Source organism: Nicotiana sylvestris, chromosome 11 (assembly GCF_000393655.2).
Source record: "Nicotiana sylvestris chromosome 11, ASM39365v2, whole genome shotgun sequence".
NCBI lineage: Eukaryota > Viridiplantae > Streptophyta > Magnoliopsida > Solanales > Solanaceae > Nicotiana > Nicotiana sylvestris.
In genome coordinates, this window is record NC_091067.1 from 42,984,386 (window position 1) to 43,003,253 (window position 18,868).

Consider the following 18,868-nt stretch of genomic DNA (forward strand, 5'->3'; position numbering starts at 1 on the left):
AAATTGTTGAGTATTGATGATTGATAATAATGTCTAGAATTTGGTTAAAGCAATAATATGAAGTTAAAAGTTTAAATAATTATGAAGGAAAATGACTGGCGCCCAAGAGTGAGGGAGGTCATCATTTTCCCCCCTTTTGGTGGAAAAATATTTTGTGACAACAAAACACCATAATATTAACTTAATTTTTTTGAAAAATAATTTCTGTCATGAGTTATTTCATGTTATGAGCTTAAAAGAGTATGTTTTGATTAAGCTTTGTTGACAAAAGAACAGAAAGCAAATACTGTAATTCCAGCCCATTTGGTGGCAGAAGCTATATCAACACTAGATGGCCTTGATTTAAGATGGTCAGGGCCAATAACACCAAGTGAAATGCAATATGTTCAACAGTATGTTTTGGCCAAGTACCCTGAATATTGCAATGGACTTGTGGAAGAAGGAGACAAAATTGATCTTTATACGCTTTGTCTGACTGATGAATCATCCGCTAGTGAGAAGGGAAAATCTCCAAGGAGAGAGTCGTCGTCGCTTTCTTTTGGCAGTAGTAATTCAGAGTTGGGAAAAATCCTATTGGAACCATCAAGATTGCTTGATATTCTCACCAAGAAAACTTCTTACCAAGGGAATTTCATTTCAATTCCAGAAATTCAAGTCCGAAATCGAGCTTTGCAACAATGTGGACTAAGTGACGAGGAGTACTTAGTTGTTTTTACAGTTACACTAAAAAAAGCAATGATGATGATTGGAGAATGTTACCCTTTCTTCAGGGGAAATTACTACATGACAATACTTGGTGAAGATTATGATTGTATAAGGGAATTTGTTAGTTTTAAAGATTCAAAAGTGATTGCAGCACCAGAAACATGGCTGGATTTGAGGATTAAAGGATCACAACTTAGCCAATATTTTAGGAGGAAATGTAAGCATAGTCCAAAAGGGCTTTTTGCATATCCTGCTTACATCGAAGAAACACGTTACTCGATGCATTGGATATCAGAAGCTCATAGAAATTCATGGCATGTTCTGTTAGATGCTTCTGGTTTGGATGCAGGAAAAGAAAGGAGGTTGGCTTTAGCATTACATCGACCGGATTTCGTGTTGTGTACAGTTGATAATACACATGCTCAGCCCTCGAGAATCACATGCCTTCTTGTAAGGAAACAATCCTTTGAAACAGCAGCTTCTTCAGCTAATTAACTGAAGAAATTAAGTTGAAGCGACAGAGAGACAATGGATAATTCTCTCTGTATACTTCTCTTCTAAAGAGATAAACAGTTTCTGTGTACTGGCCGTTTTTATTTGTTTTGACCTTTTGCTGCTTTGAATTTGATTATGCATATCCTGAGATTTAACATGTGATAGTCTTTGTGTGTTGGTAGTTTACTTCATATAGGAAAATTTTGGTTATGATTTCTTGATTAGAAAACTGAGCCTAAAAAAGGAAATGTTGAGAATGGTTTTTTCACATAAAGCTCCACAAGGTAGAACATATTATAATATGTCCTTCCCTAAAATGGTATTTTCATGATCCAACAAGAATTACAATATAATGGAAGTCTATATATATTATTACAACCTGCACTGTTGCTCATGCATGTTTCAATTTCTGCTTCCAAATATAATTATGCCTTTTCTTGGAAAGTACTAACCGATTACTTTCGGAATCATAAATTTGTTTTAATGTTCAGAATTATATATATCAGAATTATCTGTGTTTAGGTCGACAGTTTCGAAATCATTGGTTGCAGTTATTTGGATCTTTGAGCTAAAACAAGATCCAGTATGGTGCAATCTGGGTCTTAAATAATCGTGATACACCGGCACATATTACTTTCTCAAATCCAGAGGAAAAAGAAGCGAAATTAAGTCTTGTACCAGCCAAGCAAATCCATACAACATAGTTCCCGACGTACCTACATACATCAATTCATTAAAACAGAGACAATAGACTTACAACCAAAAAAACTACAAAGGAAATAAAACCTCATCCAATAATTGGTGAAGTGGAAGCGGAGGTCACAGAAACGTTTTAACAGAAGTAATCTAGTTTACATCAAAACACTAGTAGCTCCCCTAGGAATTACACTTAAAATGACTGCTACAACTGCAGCAGCCATTGCTGTTCCAAAGATTGAAAGCTGGGGTCCGTTCTTGAATCCGTTGGAGGAATCCTTTGTAGTGTCGGGCGACGATGATGAAGAAGCCCCAGCAGGTGTGGCCACCGGGGTTTTGGACGCAGTAGATGCATTGGTGAAGATGGCATAATCAGGAGAAGTTGAAGGAATGTTGAGTAACTCTGCGCTCATCAACATGAAAATTAATATTTGATGGTAAAAAAGTCTAGTAACAAAATCTACAAAGAATTAATGTTATTGTCAAAAAAAAAAAAAAATCTACTTCCAAATAACATAAATGAAGCAACATATGGACATTAGAAACATTCATCTAAGTGATTCTAACTTGCTTGAGATTGATACATCATATCTTTGAGAATCACTAAGGTATTTTTACTCTCCTTTCACTTATACCAGACTTTAATTCTTGGCACGAGTCAAAATGGTAACGTGTGAGATGTCACCGCTACACATTCTTTTCTACACTTCCTTTACCGGTCAAAAAAGGGCCTCGAGCTAGCTCCAAGTGACATATTCTTTTATTGCAAACCAACATTTTTTCAAAGTTCAAAATCAATGAGATGGTCCATATATTATTAATTACAACTGACGGGCTAAATATTGACTAGAAAGGTAGATTCAATTAATTTCAAGAAAAAATGAATAACCAAGAAAGGTGCATTAAATTCGATCAGTGTTAAAAATGACTATCCTATACCCTATGGATAATGGCCATGCATGGTTAAAAATAATGAACAAGAAAGGCAGAAAAATGTCAACTATGAGTGATTGTTTCCTAGTAAAATGTCATTTAATTAGTTAACCTAGATTTAAGAATTGCCTTAGTTCAACTTCGATAAACAATTTTCAGTTGCTTCATGTTTAAGGTAGCAAGTAGCAGCAATGAAACAAAATATTTAGAAACATACCGTTTTCCAAACAAGTTTTTTTTTTCCAGGGATATACATTCAATTACAATCCCTCTGTTTCGATTTATGTTGACACACTTTCTTTATTAATCCGTTTAAAAAAGAATGAAACATATTTATATTTAAAAACAATTTCACTTTAAACTTTTCAATTTCTCCATTGTCTTTTATGAAAAGCTCTTATTACCATACAAAAAGTGAGAGTACCACAAAAGCTTTTACATATACTCTTCAAGCTTGTAAGGTTCATATATTTTTTTCTCTTTGCTTTATAAATCCTGTGCCGACAAGATGAAGTAACTCTTAAAAAAAATTCACAGCACACCTCAGTAAGTCAAACAGCGTGCTAGATCACCAAAAGGAAGAAACAATTACATGGGAAAGAATTCACTTAGAAAAAAGATAGGTAGATAAAAGAAATTACTAATACAGTCAAGGCAAGATACAGTTTCTGCCGAACCCAGTAGCTTTTGTTCAAACCCTATATTTGTCTAAGAGATCTATTGAATATGTAAAAATTACTAATTAAAAACCCACTAATTTAAACGGTTAAGAATCTTGAACCCATAAACTTCAAATCCTTGTTCCGTCACTGACTAAAGTAAGGATATTTTACTTATATACACTGTTTGTGTACAAAAATATTTTACACTATCATCATATTTTAATACTTCCTCCGTTTCATATTATATGAGGTAGTTTGACTCGGCACAGAGTTTAAGAAAAAAGAAGAAGACTATTGAAACTTATGGTCTTAAAAGTTTAAGGGGTAAAAAGTTTGTGGGGTCATGACATTTTGTGTGGCTATAAAAGCTTCTCATTAAGGGTAAATAGGTAAAATAAAAGAGTTTAAAGTTAAATTATTTTCAAATTAAAAAATGTGTCATTTGTTTTGGAACAGACTAAAACGGAGGGAGTATGTTGTATGCTGTTAGAAGGTAAGTCACCTTTATCTTCTATGTTAGTATTAGTCACGTCTAATCCTGAAAGAGAATGAATGATAAAAATAGCATCTCTTTTATTTTTTTTAATTATTTGACAGGGAGAAGTTAAACTGAGTAAGAAATTATCATGTTATAGAAGAGAAAGCTTACCAGGGCAGTTAGAAATGCTGGCATTAGCGAGCTTGCAAGCAGAAGGAAGCTGAAGCAATTTGTCTTCTACTACAAGAAAGTGGAGATACGACATATTTAATAAATGTCATACTAAGCTGTTTAAATGTCACAAATTCATTTACCGATATTTAATTTACATTTACATCAAATGTCGTTAATTTCAATGTCGGTAATTTTCCGACATTTAGGTAAATGTCAGTAAGAAATTATGACACTTATGCTGTGACATTTAGGTAAATGTCGATAAAAAATTTACGACACTTATTTTACGATATTTAGGTAAATGTCTATAAGAAATTTATGACATTTAATTTAAGATATTTAGGTAAATATCTGTAAGAATGTTACGACATTTAGTTTACAACATCTAGGAAACGTCACTTAAAATTTTCAACATTTAGATTAATGTTACTAAAAAAATACGACATTTACATATGATTTTCACAAAATGCCGTATTGAAATTTCCGACATGTTGGTAAATGTCAATAAGAAAATTCACAACATATACAAAATGTCGTATCCACTTTACGTGAATGTCATTAAAAAAATTAGTGACATCTTTTACAACATAGCAAAATGTTGCATTAGATGTTTGACATTTAAATTAATGTCGGTATCATATTTATTTAGAATGTAAATAATAATGCTCTATTTAGTTTCATCATGAACACATTTACATTCACAAATGACAACTTTTATAACTAACATGAAATAAATGTAAAGCAAATATCTTTTAATACTCTAACCAAAGAACAACGTAGCAATATAAAATGTACTTAGTACAAGATAGATAATACCAAATCAAATGATTTGTTCTCACATAAAACTCAAATCTAACTAAATCATAAAAGATAGTAACTTCAGCGTGTAATTGCGTTAGGATCACTCCTAATTTGAATTAATTTCCTTAACTTCTAGACTAAATCTTATAAAACCAACCCTCCACAAGTCAAGCTTTTCATTGCCAGCAATTGACATGCATCACTTCCTTCAAAAATGCTGCACAAGAAGTCACAAAAAAAGAAATATAACTTTATAATAAAGTGAATTCTTTCCTCCTCTGAAACAATTGGAATACCGAAAATAATAACTGATTGGATTGGTGGCTTTTTTCTTATTGTTGCTCTTAAATAAAACATCTCATTGTGCTCTTTTTGCGTGTCAACTTTACTGATGCCAACTTAATGGATAACTTGTTTAAGATAGACAGACAACATTTATACTAAAAGAACTTTAGACCAAAATCCATCTGATTATATACCAAAATACGTTTTAGTTTGGCTAATTCCATTGCATTTTCTTTTTACCAACACCATTTACCAGCAGGTCTATAGGCAGCTTTACAATTTCATGCCCCTCTTTTGCTTTAAAAATGATTAGGAATTTTAAGAAATTAAAGTGTGTTAATAAAACTAAAAGTCACATATGCATATGATGAAATGTAAGAAGTTAAGAACACTTACACTCTAACAACTGGCATCTTTGCTTCTAAACAGTAATTCACATACAGGATACAATTAGTTGAATCTTCAAAGAAATAACGCTCGAGCATTACTGATTTGATAATGAATGTAATGCTAGCAGCTGAAGAGAGAAAGAAACAGACAACATAAAGCAAAAAATCCAACAAAGTGAACGCAACCGTCCAAATCCAGCAACTGAGATATTGTAATATCATAATGCAGTTAAAGATATACTATTTTTTTTCGGTTGTGGGGGGATGTGGGAGGGGAGAGTTGAATTTTGAAATATTAGTTTCCGTAAATGGTATAGTGAGCTGAAAACTAACGAATGTTATATAAGTTTTGCAAACTATAACATGAAGGGTTTCTCCCTTTGAAAAGGAAGAACAAGAATCTTGTAATTTTTTTCAAACTTACCTGCTTCTTTTTCTTTGTGCCAACTTCACTAACTCAAGTCTCCTTGATTATGTTAACCTTAGAAGAAATATTAGATTGATTACTCTGGTAACTTCTCAACCAAATCCCTTTATAATATGTTTCATATTAGTAATGACATCTCCAAAATCACTCAAGATACTTCTATTAATTGCATTTGGAAGATAAGGTCGCTAAATAAGATAAAGTAAATTTGATTTCTATGCCAAGTAAAACTACCCACTAATTATCTCTTAAGTAAGAGATCAATTTAGCTAGCTGAAATGAACCATACATCGATCAGAATATACCCTTCAAATTGTTTTTCACTCAAGCAGCACATAATAGCCACATATTCAAAAAAGAAAAGAAAAGAGGCAGACATTAGAATTCTAAACCTTATAAGAAATATGCAAGAGAAGAAACCAAATAACTTATAAATCAAACATCATATGATGTCAAAAAATAATCCAACCTTCTATGTGAATAAAGAACACCTGAATCAAATATATGAGCAAAAATAAACTTGCAAAAACTTATAGTGTGACCTATTTTATAGGACCAATCAACCGCACTACAACCACAGATATAAGCAAATAGCTTCTACATAATCCAATACAACATTTTCTTAATCCTTAAGCCCTTTGTAAAGTAATTTTTCTTTTCCATGGCAGAGATAAATCAAATTGTGCAACTAAATGTGGCAAACATAAACCGCCTTTTAGATTTGATTGTCGCATCAAATGCACATATATGCAAGAAAAGGAGAAATACTCGGTCACTGCAAAGTTTTTACCAATAACTTAAACCGACTATGTGTGCTTAAACAAAGCATTGTTCTTTTGAAATTATCGGAGCCCATCTGGTTTAAAGTGCAACCAGCATAATTAAACCCTTAGGCAATAACTCCAATATAATGTAGACACGTAAAAGATTATAATTAACATTTTCCCAAAATAGCACAAGCTAGAAATTCAGGATCCTTTAAAATGGGAATGCAACTATCCCTGAAACCATGTGAGGTACATACCCAAAAAACATATACATAACTTTCTTAAGTTGAAATTAGACACGAACAGAAAGTAAAAGCAATAAACTAAGGCCACACCCATAGTAACATCAATTCGTAATTTATAGTTAAAAAGATATAGTTAAAATGAGTTTACGAACTCACCTTCTTTGTGTGAACAACTGAAAAAGGTGATAGTGATTGTTGGTGATCGTCCATTGAGTTATGGAAACCTATTACAAAAGAGGAAGATTACAACAATTAAAAGAAAACTAAATTACAAGATTATCTTAAAAACAATAAATGTTTGCTAAAGAGAACAATATTTTTTACCTGCTCATTACCAAATAATTTCCCATTTGAGCCAATAGTAATACCCAAAGACTCTAGATATGCACCTATACCCAACTTTATTTTATCGTCTAATTTTGTTTCCATATTCTTTGTTGCTTCAAATATTTTTTTCCCCATCGCTTTTATTTCTTCTTTTGCTTCAAATAACTTTTTCTCCTTCGCTTCTATTTCTTCTTTTGCTTCATACAATTTTTCTTCCATCTCAATTCTTATAGCAGAGGTAGCTTTTTAAAAAACAAGTATCAAATTGATGTTTGATTGAAATTGATTTAGATCTATTTTATATTGAACTAGTAAATGACATCGTACTAGTCCAACCTTTTCAAATAGTACCATTATTTCTATACATAAAGTTTAAGTATTACAAACATACTTTGCAAGCAAACTTAAATAGCCTAAACAATTAGGAAAGAAGAAACCTAGTACTAAGTATTATTAGAACGAAAAAATTTCATATTAGAGATATAAATAAAGCAAAACAAATTAAAGAACTACCCCCAAAAAAACTAACTTTCTACCATCCATCAATTCGTCAAACTATGTCACATCCCAAATAAGTTAAGAGTTGCCTATAAAAATCTAGGTCCATTGTGTTCGTTATTATTTATCTGTTCTTTTATATTTAAATCAATATACTATTTCTATGTTGGTCAAACAACCTGCGGAACTCTCTTCCTTTATCAGGTTAGAAAGATTAACATTCTTCAAAAAAAAAAAAACTGAACAACTAAGAAAAAGAAAGAAAATTGTTAACCCAAATCCGACAATTAAGAAAACGAAAGAAGTCTGTTAACCCAAATCAAAACAACTAAGAAAAAAAAAAAGAAATCTGTTAACTAAATTGGTACCTTGACTTTGTAGCAAATAAGCTTTGTGAATCTCAGCACCAAAAACCTCGTGATAAAACTTTTTTCTTCTCCAAGTATCTATTATAGCACAGCCGAATGTAAAAAATTAGGTTTTTTGAAGAATTCTAACTAAGAAAGGAAACTGTGTTTTTAAGAATTGGGAGGAGGAAAGCAAAATTCTTACCACCAAAATCTTTTCCTTATAAATCTCCAATACTCTCCATACATAGCTCCTTGTAGAAAATCTGGACAAACCCAATTTGAAATTTGAGCCTAACCCGATTTTTGATTGAGACTGGATTCGATAGGTTGGACTTCTAAGGCTTGGAGTACGGTTTTCACTTATGTTTTAACTTATGGTCAATTGTGGGTTCCTTGGTCCTATAAATATTTTTATTTTAAATATTTCATCTTTAAATAAATCCAACATCTAGTAAGTAGTAGTAATAATAATATATATATTTTTACTAAATATTGATGTTTTAATAAAAAGTTTTAAATAGGAACGATATTTTAAAATGCGAGGCATACATGATAGACATGGGAATTTTATTTAATATCAGGTGAGGGGTAAGCTTCATGAATCTTTATATTTTTTAGTTTAAGAAATCGAAAAGAAAATAAAAGGATAGAAAGTATATTAAACGTTTAAAAAAATCAAAGGATTAAACAAACTCATAAAAGACCAAAATATTTAACCGTTTTACAAGTATGAATAATGCAATAGTGTTAAAATTATTATCAAAACACACATTTGAATACTTCCCTGTAAGGGTAAAAGTTATATATTATTATCAAACTACAAATTTAGTTAACTTCGTGAAAGTAAATAATCAATAAACTTTATCAATATTATAATTTAAAATATTACTCCTTCATACAACAACAATAACAACAATTCAGTATAATCCTACTTAGTGGGCCTGGGGAGGGTAGTGTGTATGCAGGTCTTACCCCTACCCTGGGGTAGAGAGACTATTTTCAAATAGACCTTGACATCATTCCCTCCAAAAACTTCTCACCTTGCTCTTGGGGAGACTCAAACTCACAACCTCTTGATTGGAAGTGGAGGTTGCTTACCATCAGAGCAACCCTTCTTGTCTAGTAATTATTGAGCGAGCCTCGAACGCTGAGCGATAGGCGTGTTTAGGGCGTATAATCATATGTTTGGGGTATAAGCCTCACAAATTAATCCCTACACGGAGTCGTTGCAAATGCTTAGCCCAGGAGCTAGTCCTAGACGAACCTTTTAAAATATTAATCAACAATAAGAGAAATCGTCTATGTTGTAGGTAATTATCACTAACTAAATATTAAATATAAAGGATGATTTTTTTTAGACAAAGAATGATTTAAAATTCAAAAACTTAGAGAAATTTTCAATAGTAGATGTAAATGTTCGTAATTACCGACATATAATATGACATTTAAATTATGGTCATATTTTTTTTTTGTCATTTATATCAAAATGTTTTTACAACATTTGATATAAGTGTTGTATTTTTACTACATTTTATATCAAATGTCGTTGTTTTTATGATATTTTGTATAACAAATGTCATTTTTTTACGACATTTTATATCTAATGTCTAGTTTTCACGATATTTTGTAGCAAATGTCGTACTTTTTACGACATTTCTTCAAAAATGTTATTTCATATCAAATGTCGTTGCTTTTATGATATTTTGTATCAAATGTCATTTTTTACGATATTTAGTATCAAATGTCATTGTTTCTACGAAATTTTATATCAAATGTCATAGCTTTTACGATATTTTGTCATAAATGTCAAAAAATTCTTATTTTTTCCGATATTTATTTCAATAGTCACTAAATAAATGTCGTCGTATCCTCAATTTCTGGATTTGTATGCCCATGCTCTTCTAACTCTGGACTTGATCCTTTATGTATCTGTTCTATTATGTAACAAAGGCAGACCGGGTCCTCATCTTTTATATCCTCTGCCGCATCGCAGCACATGGCGCCGGTGCTTTCCCCGTCGCGAAAGTTAAACACGCCGCTACCTTTTGAAATTCTGCCCCACACTTTTGACCAAGGCTTTTGTCATCATCTCCATTAGCCAACCCACATGAAAACACCATTAACATCGCTAAACCGATAAATTTATAAGCACTTTTCATTTTCTCGGCAACTTGAAAAAGTGGAGGAGGAGGAGGATTTTTTGTAGCAAAATGTAGAGGTTTATTTCTTGATATTTATGGAGAGAGTGTTTGTCTTTGTATGAATTAGGGGTGTTCATAAAAATCCGATAATCCGAACCAAACCGAAAACCAAACCAAACCGATCAAAAAAACCTATACTTTTTTGGTTTGGTTTGGTTTGGTTTTGAAATTTAAAAACCGATCAAATTTGGTTTGGTTTTGGTTTTAATTAAAAAAAAACGAACCAAACCGATTATAGGAGTAGCTATTTTAAATTTATTATTACACCTATTCATATGTATACTTTTATACAAAGTTTTAAAAATTTTATAGTAAATATTAATCGTTTGCACTTTTAGTATAGTTCTTTATCTTTACATTCTAGTTTAATTGGTAGTTTTCTTTTGTTAAGTGTAAGAATCTATTTCATGTTAAAAATAATATATTTTTAATTGACTCCTTAAATTGTTCATCACTATTTGATTCAATTATCATCAATATATCTTGGTAAATAATAGATTTCTCAAAGGGCAATTGATTTGATAGTTTTACGTTGAAAATGTGGCCGCCGAAATGTATGTTTGGTAGTGTATGTCTTATATTTAAGAAAAAACCGACAAAAAACCGACAAAAAACCAAAAAAATCGAAAAACCGACATAAATCGAATCGAGAAAAAACCGACTTAATTGGTTTGGTTTCTTTTTAAGGAAAAACCGATCCAAAGCGAACCATGAACACCCCTAGTATGAATAGGAGTTAATGTATAGAGGAATTAATGGGCCGAATAATAAAGATGGGGTAGTTGAACAGTAATGAATAACACAATGGGCTGGTTGTCAGCATGTGGAGCGGGATGGTCTTAAATGGAAGTTGATCTGTCGTATCTCAATCTGATTATACGCGATTGCGTTGGGTTTTCATGAGTTTATCACTACACTCGTCTTTCACACTGACCTTTTTTTTCCGGAAAATTAACGAAAGTCCCCACTCGGCCAAAAAAAAAAAAGAAACCCGAAAATATTATTTTAAAAAATATTAGCATATCTCATATCTGTTAAAAAAAAGCTATTTACAAAATACTGAATTGGTATATATGTTTGTATGGGTCCAAATTTGATCGACCACGACCTACAGCGAGCACGACAAACGACCGAACACCCATGAGTCGACGCCTAAAGGGATACGACCCTGTGGTAAAAGGAGAGGCACTACGACGTCGACAGTAGAATCAGCACATTAGGAGACCTAGGGAATATTCCTTAGATATTTCTTAACCTGTCGTTCCTGCGATTGGAGAAAACTCCTCAATATATAAGAGGGATGAAAGCCTTGTAAACGAGGCAGACACACTTTGTAAAAGTCACTAACCTTGAATGAAAAAGATTATTTACAATTCTCTTCTATCTATTATTATTATCTCTCTACTATTATCATCCTAGAATTTATTATCTTCGGCTACGATTTACACCTTCATCATCGATTGATTTGTTCAAAAAGAGTCTAATATCTTTTGAGTCAAACAATGTTATATATCTTCTGAACACAATTCACATGTTATATTCCTTCGTGATATACAACTATTCACAATTGCATTGTCTAATTTTGTAAGGGGCGAACTTCGTAAATGTTATAGACGGGTCATTTTTTACTCCACTGTTAATCATGTAAAAGTCCCCTTTTTATTGATTTGAATAATTTGAATTCGCGCCAAATAAGTTTGTTAGAAGGGTACTATTTGTGCTTTGTCTGATACCGTTAATTAAGGGTGCCCTTTATCTAATAAGTTCATATAAAGATCGTCTTTAAAACTTCAAGCTAATAAGCATGGCCTTCTCACTAAAGCTCAAACATTTTTTTTTAATTATGTTCATGTAACAATTTCAATTTTCCTCCGTAGGATGTCGTGATGGCACCTAGTCTTTAAGACTAGGTATGCGTAACATGCATGCAGAATTTAACTAAGATAATGATAAAATTTTCAAATTAACCACCAACTATCATAAAAAGGACTTCACAACTCAACAATACAAAACTCCCAAAATTCGGTGATACCAAGTCACAAGCTCTACAAGAGTATACTGAACATCCAGATATAACAATATCTAATAAAAGAAGAAAGATCTATATAGAGGATGACTCCAAGTTCTGCGGACTCCGACAAGTATACCTTGAAGTCTCCAAATCCGAGCTCGACTCACTGGTGTCTAGGCTGGTAAGAGATACCTAGATCTGCACAAAAAGATGTGAAGAAGGCATAGCATGAGTAAACAACAGTAGTAACCAGTAAGTATCAAGCCTATCCTCGGTAGAATAATTATGAGGTCAGGTCAAGACCCTACTGAAATAAAAAAAAAACCGAACAGATATATATGACATTATGAAAATGAAAAATAATGAAAATGATACAATGAAGAAATATAACAAAAATAGTGTATGGATCAAAATCTAACCAAGGGAATCTTGCTCAAAGGTAGATTGCTAAGAGCCGATTAGACCGAGGTCGTACTCGAGATGGAAGGAACTTATTGGCGAGCTAAGTAACCGAGGTCGAATAATCTGGTCGGTCATAACAGCTAGTTTCGTAGCAGGATATTTTAGGAGAATATTTAGTTGAATATTCTCTGCACTTGTACTTTATGTTAGATAATGGATATATCCCATATAAAGAAAAGGGTAGAAAAAAAAGGGATATGTATTATTCTATATGATAAGAACTCTCATGAAAAGTTGACTCTGAAGTAAATTACAAGAATTGCCTTTCCATAAAAATTCAATTTGTTGTTTATCCCACACTTTCTCGCATCAAATCCGAGAAAGCTCTCTATATTCCCACGTTAATTTGTCTTGCATCATTGTCAGAGAGAAGAATCATCCACCTCATTCAATATTTGGGTGAATCATTCTCTCAATTTACATTTATTGCCATTTAATATATTTATTTCTTATCATTGTTCTCCTACTCACTTGTAGCAGTATCATTTAATACCCATTGTATTAAATTAGTTTAAATGCAATTCTACGTTATTTGTATAAATATATTTCAAATCTAGGATTTATTATGTTTAACTAGGATTTACCCATCATCCTCTTATTTAATTAACTTAAGAAAATGTTTCGTACTTTTTGGTAAAATAATTTGGTGCCGTATGTGGGCATTTTCTAGTTAAAATTTTAGTTTCTTCTAGATCGAAAAAAAAACAATGCTAAAACCCTATACTTCCTTTTGTGCACAAATCTAACATGAAAGGCAACAGAGAGGAAAAAAGGGAGGCGATAGCTGACCTCACCACCAACCTCCTCCATACCATCAACAAAGCAAATGAAACAGAGGGCAAGGAGGTGACACCAAACACCTATCTCAGGCAAAACAGCTCGCCTCCTCCTCATGGTAGCATCACGACCTCGCACGGTAAATGGGCCTCTACATCTACAACAGAAGAGGCACCAGCGACAGTAAAAAAATTGCTCGAGGCGTGGTTGACAAACACGTTAACCAGTTTCCTTGTCGAGCCCTCTTAATGGCCGAACCGGGAAGAGGCAGGGGTTTGCGTTGCACCACCAGCTGACGAGCAACATGCCCCCTCCGTAATAGGTATTACTCACAATGTTATTGGTGCTGGTAACAACACCCTCACAACCAATCTCAGGAAAATGGAAGAGATGTAGAACGAGAATAAAATGCTCCGTAACCAAATGAAAGAGCATCAGGAAAGGGTAGACAAAATACCAGGCGCCCCAAAACTTCTTCCAAAAAGGGACGTCGGTCGGTTTGTTGAGCAACCATACAACAACGAAGTTCCACCACACGCAATACCCAAAACCTTCAAAATGCATTTGTACCTGAAAATATGCGACGTCACGATGGACCCTGAGGATCATGTGACCCACTATGTCACTGCAGTGAAAGGCAATGACCTCGCCAAAGAACAAGTGTCGTCCATATTGCTGAAGAAATTTAGCGAAACCCTAACTAGGGGAGCGCTGACTTGGTACTCATAGCTACATGCGCATTCCATAAAAACATTCAAGGAGATGGCTGACAAGTTCGTCACTGCCCATGCCGGGGCTAAGAAAGCCCAGGCGAGGGTGAACGACATATTTGCCATTAAGCAATCGCCTGGCGAGGGACTCCAAGGCTTCCTTGCCAGATTCAACCGTATAAGAATGACCCTTCCAAATGTATATGAAAGGATGGCGGTAGCCGCTTTCCAAAATGGGCTAAGAATAAGTGGGTCAAGGGCGACCAAAAAGTTGCTAAGCCGCCTCATGAAATACCTCTGACCACTTGGGACAAGATACACAATGCCTACTGTGATGAGGTAAGAGCCGACGAGGACGACCTCAACGGACCTACTCAACGGTTGACCTCAGTCCAAATAGGGTCCATGAAGGACCATATCATGACCCATATCAGAGGGCCACGACTGGCATCCGGTGTCTACTTAGCCGAGCGCCACGTACCTTATTCCCTTTTTTCTATAAATCTCGTCGTGGGCCATGATAGGCCACATCTATATATGTAATTAACAATATTAGAACTTAACTCACGTAACTAATTCAAAATGATTTATATAGATACATAGGGGCCGACGAGACCGTTGACATGTCATACCTAAAGCTATACACAGGGCACTTTCTTCAAAACCTCTAAGAAAACATGACCATAACATATAAGTCGGGACAGGGTCCTTGACATCCTTATAAAACAAAGTAACATATATAGAACGTGACTCGGCAATACTCTAGGATGATGTGGAGCTCACCAACCAAAAGCTGATATCTGGAGGCAGCCTACAATAGATGATCCTCACCTCGCCTATCTACACCTGTGTGGCATAAAACACAGCGCCCCAAAAAAGGGCGTTAGTACGAAGAATGTACCGAGTATGTAAGGTAACAACGAAACGTAATGATAATAAGATATTATCTCGGGGAAAGATAAGAGTCAACTTATAACTTCTAACTTGACGCTGAGGGCCGTAACATATAGAATAAAATCCATATTATAGATATAAATAAAACTACAATACAATAGTTCTAGTTACCTCATTTTCGTGATGTTAACTGCCCAACTGATCAGTGGTAACTGCCCGACAGGCCGTAGCACGATAGTAAATATATGACTGCCCGACCGGCCATAGCTCGAAAGTAAATATGTGATTGCCCAACCGGTGGTAAATAATGATACATAACTGCCCAACTGGTGTTAACTGCCCGACCGGCCGTAGCACGATAGTAAATATGTAACTGCCCAACCGGCCGTAGCTCGGTGGTAAATGCATATGCATGTATTACTATATTATGAACATTACCATCTTTATTAAATACCTTAATAGAGACTTAGGAACATACTTAGACATGCTTGAATATCAGAAATCCAACGTGCTTATCTGAATTATCTTAAAAGCTATACAAATTACTTCCGATAATTCAAAAAATATTATTTCAATATTCACTGGGTCATAAAGTTGTGGTCATGTTTCCCGAAACACACACACATATGGACACAGAGACACAATTGCTATGTGACATAATAGCTTAACAGGTTAATCAAAACAATTTAGTTTACAAAGGGTTATTTGATGTTTATGTGCAAAGATCTATTTGTTATTCCTATTACCTTAGTTACAATACTACACACATTCGTACATTATCTTGACATACTTCTCCATTTATCTAAGAGGAATAAAGGCATTCTACGAAGATAAAACAAGTATCAATATATTGCACTTCCTTTGTTTGTTAATAATTCATGTTTTAAATTGCCAAAATTGTCCAGAACCATATCCTATACTTAAAAATTTCTTAGCTTCCATTTGTGATGGCTCATAAATGCTAATCATATACATTAATACCTGCAACCTATAAAAGAAAATCTCCTTCATTTTCTTAATTACCTCTTCTTGATAACTGGAGCATAATATGTTTACAACACACAATTATACTTCCAAAAAACTATTGGAAGGATGGAAAGACTTGAAAAGATAAATTCTTAACTGCTAAGAGTAGAACCATTTATGGAATAACATTACGTTTACGTATCGTTACTTGGATCATGCTAAAAGAAAGAAGAATTAGCCTTAACATACCCGGAGTAGGGAAAATCCATATGATATCCTTGGAAAAAGGTTATATCGTACTTCATTAGAACCGCAAAAATCGGATTAAGTTTCTGCTTTTTCGAAGTTCTTGAACAAAACGTCAAGCTTCATGCTTGTTAAGATACTGAGCAAATTTCGTTCATTCTGTTATTTGAAATTTCCAAATCAAGAAAGAATGGCTTTCTTGCTTGTTTGAATTACAACGTTACTGTTCTCATTTCCATAAGGAAATGTAACAAGACTTTGGATAGTCATTTGTTCCCTTCAAGCCTAGGTTGCCACCTAGGCATAAGTGACTACTTAGTCACTTCTTGGTTTGTGGCTCTTTGCCACGTGGGGGGGGGGAGGGGTTAATTATTAATTATTTATCCACTTATTAGTTAATCGGGTAATGTTTTGTTACCCGATAATTAATTAATACCCGTATAATTAAAAATTATCACAAATTACTTAAGATTCTATTTATTATTTTAAAATACTGCATATATACTTTATATATTATACTACCGTGGTCATATGGTACCTTGCATGGTACTAGTTCATAATTATCGAGTATTATCGCTCGACCAGTATTTTATTCCAATTTGGCCACTTTCAGCGAAACTCATTTTCTTTAATCCGTATACCCCTTTATCCTTCATAATACTTATTTATCGCTTGTTATAAATAGCGTAAGTACGTTAATGTCAAGACGATCTCACCCCCGAGTCTATGTCAATTAACTGAAGACGAAACTTTTAACGTACGAAAATGTGAGATGTAACATCCTTCCCCCTTAGAAACATTTGTCCTCGAATGTTTAAACTTTGAAGATGTACATACATATCCATCTATTATAAATGTATATATCTTCCTGGGCTAAACTCCAATGAAATAAATATCAGGCTCTCACAGGGTCAGGACGTCGTCCGTCCCTAACACTACTTCCTAATCCAGTCGTTACCTAAGATTCTGTTAATCTATCTTCTAGGCGTTGACACCTATTAGTTGTAATCTTAATAAACGGATTCATGCTTTGCTTTCAAGCTAGCCTTGTTATCCCTTAACCCTTCAGGCGTAATGTCAACTTACTCTTATATTAATCATATTAACTGGACAATTTGCGTTAATAAGATCGAACTTTACCAATAATCACAATACCTGACACATCATCCGGTGTAGCCTCTGGGTCCTGACAACCTGCCAAAGCATATATGCGGTTCTGACTACCGCCGAAGCTAGATGCTCCACCTCTGCCTCTACCTCTCCCAGCTGATCCCTGAGGGCCTCGCTCTTGAGGGCATACTGAAGAGGAGGAAATTGTTATAGATTTGGTGGGATGAACCATCCTACTTCTGTCATTCATAGGACAATCCCTCATGTAATGACTAGGGTCTTCACAGGTATAGCATACATTAGATCCCTGACGACATTGTCCAGAATGAGCTCTACCGCATTGACTGCACCGTGGAGGAGGCGTCCTCGTCTGCTGAATCCCTCAGATTCTGAAAACCCAAAATTCTCGAGCCCTGACCTGATTTAGAATAGACAGATCCCTCATAATACGACTTCTGCAACAGTCGGATACTTTCGACAGGATATGGTGACATAGGATCGCCCGAAAAATCCTCAGGTCGCCTAATAGACCTGGCGTTCTTACGTTGACCCTCATCACGATTCTCGTATTGCTGTCGTTTCCGATCCTCTAAATTCTGAGCATAAGCTTGGATGTAGGAAATATCCATACCATCAAGCAGAGCGGCCGTGGAGCATTCATTAATCAGGTGCGGCCAAAGTCCTACCACAAATCGATTTGGTCACTCATTTCAGCCACAATCGAAGGGGCATATCTTGACAAGGAATAAAACTGGAGACTATACTCCCACACACTCATATTCCCTTATTTAAGAGCCAAGAACCTGTCTACCCTTGCTTGACGAATCTCTACCGGCAAGTAATGACGCAGGAAAGCCCTTGGAACTCTTCCCATACTGCTGGAGATGCATTTGTACCTCTAGACAATTCCCAAGTTTCATACCACTAAACCGCAACATCCCGCAATCGGTATGAGGCCAACTCTACTGACTCAGTGTCTGATGCATGCATTACCCTCAAAGTCCTCTGCATCCTATCAATAAAGTTTTGCGGGTCCTAATTCTTGTTGGATCCGGTAAACACTAGAGGGTCCAGGTTAATGAAGTCTCGAACTCTTGCACTAATTACCCTGTTAACGTGACCAACACTTGTACCTACCTAGCGCTGACCCTGAGCGGCTACCAACCTAGTCAATAATTGTACTGCACTCTGTATATCCATATCCTCATCCTGAACAATAGGTGGAGGTACTGGGTTCCTCGTCATCTCCTCGGGTGCCG

At 34.6% G+C, this 18,868-nt stretch overlaps 1 protein-coding gene and 1 long non-coding RNA gene across 6 annotated transcripts; one reads left to right on the top strand and one right to left on the bottom strand.

The window, feature by feature from the left end:
* The first annotated feature begins 81 nt into the window (after positions 1–81).
* Positions 82–1,357, top strand: LOC138868186 (uncharacterized). The gene is made up of 2 exons (XM_070161166.1): positions 82–139; positions 257–1,357. The coding sequence occupies exons 1-2, from the start codon at positions 82–84 to the stop codon at positions 1,198–1,200; spliced, it is 1,002 nt and encodes a 333-aa protein (XP_070017267.1). The 3' UTR covers positions 1,201–1,357.
* Positions 1,358–1,851: 494 nt separating this feature from the next.
* Positions 1,852–8,611, bottom strand: LOC104219661 (uncharacterized). Of its 5 annotated transcripts, XR_011403619.1 has the most exons (5): positions 8,435–8,611; positions 8,251–8,328; positions 5,626–7,281; positions 4,141–4,209; positions 1,852–2,299 (listed from the first exon to the last, which is right to left on the bottom strand). It is a non-coding gene; the product is annotated as an uncharacterized lncRNA (long non-coding RNA). The 5 variants fall into 5 exon arrangements; XR_709340.2 differs by lacking the exons at positions 1,852–2,299; positions 4,141–4,209 and adding an exon at positions 4,875–5,161; XR_709341.2 differs by lacking the exons at positions 1,852–2,299; positions 4,141–4,209 and having other exon boundaries at positions 4,875–5,746; positions 6,043–7,281; positions 8,435–8,610.
* Between the last annotated feature and the right edge of the window lie 10,257 nt (positions 8,612–18,868).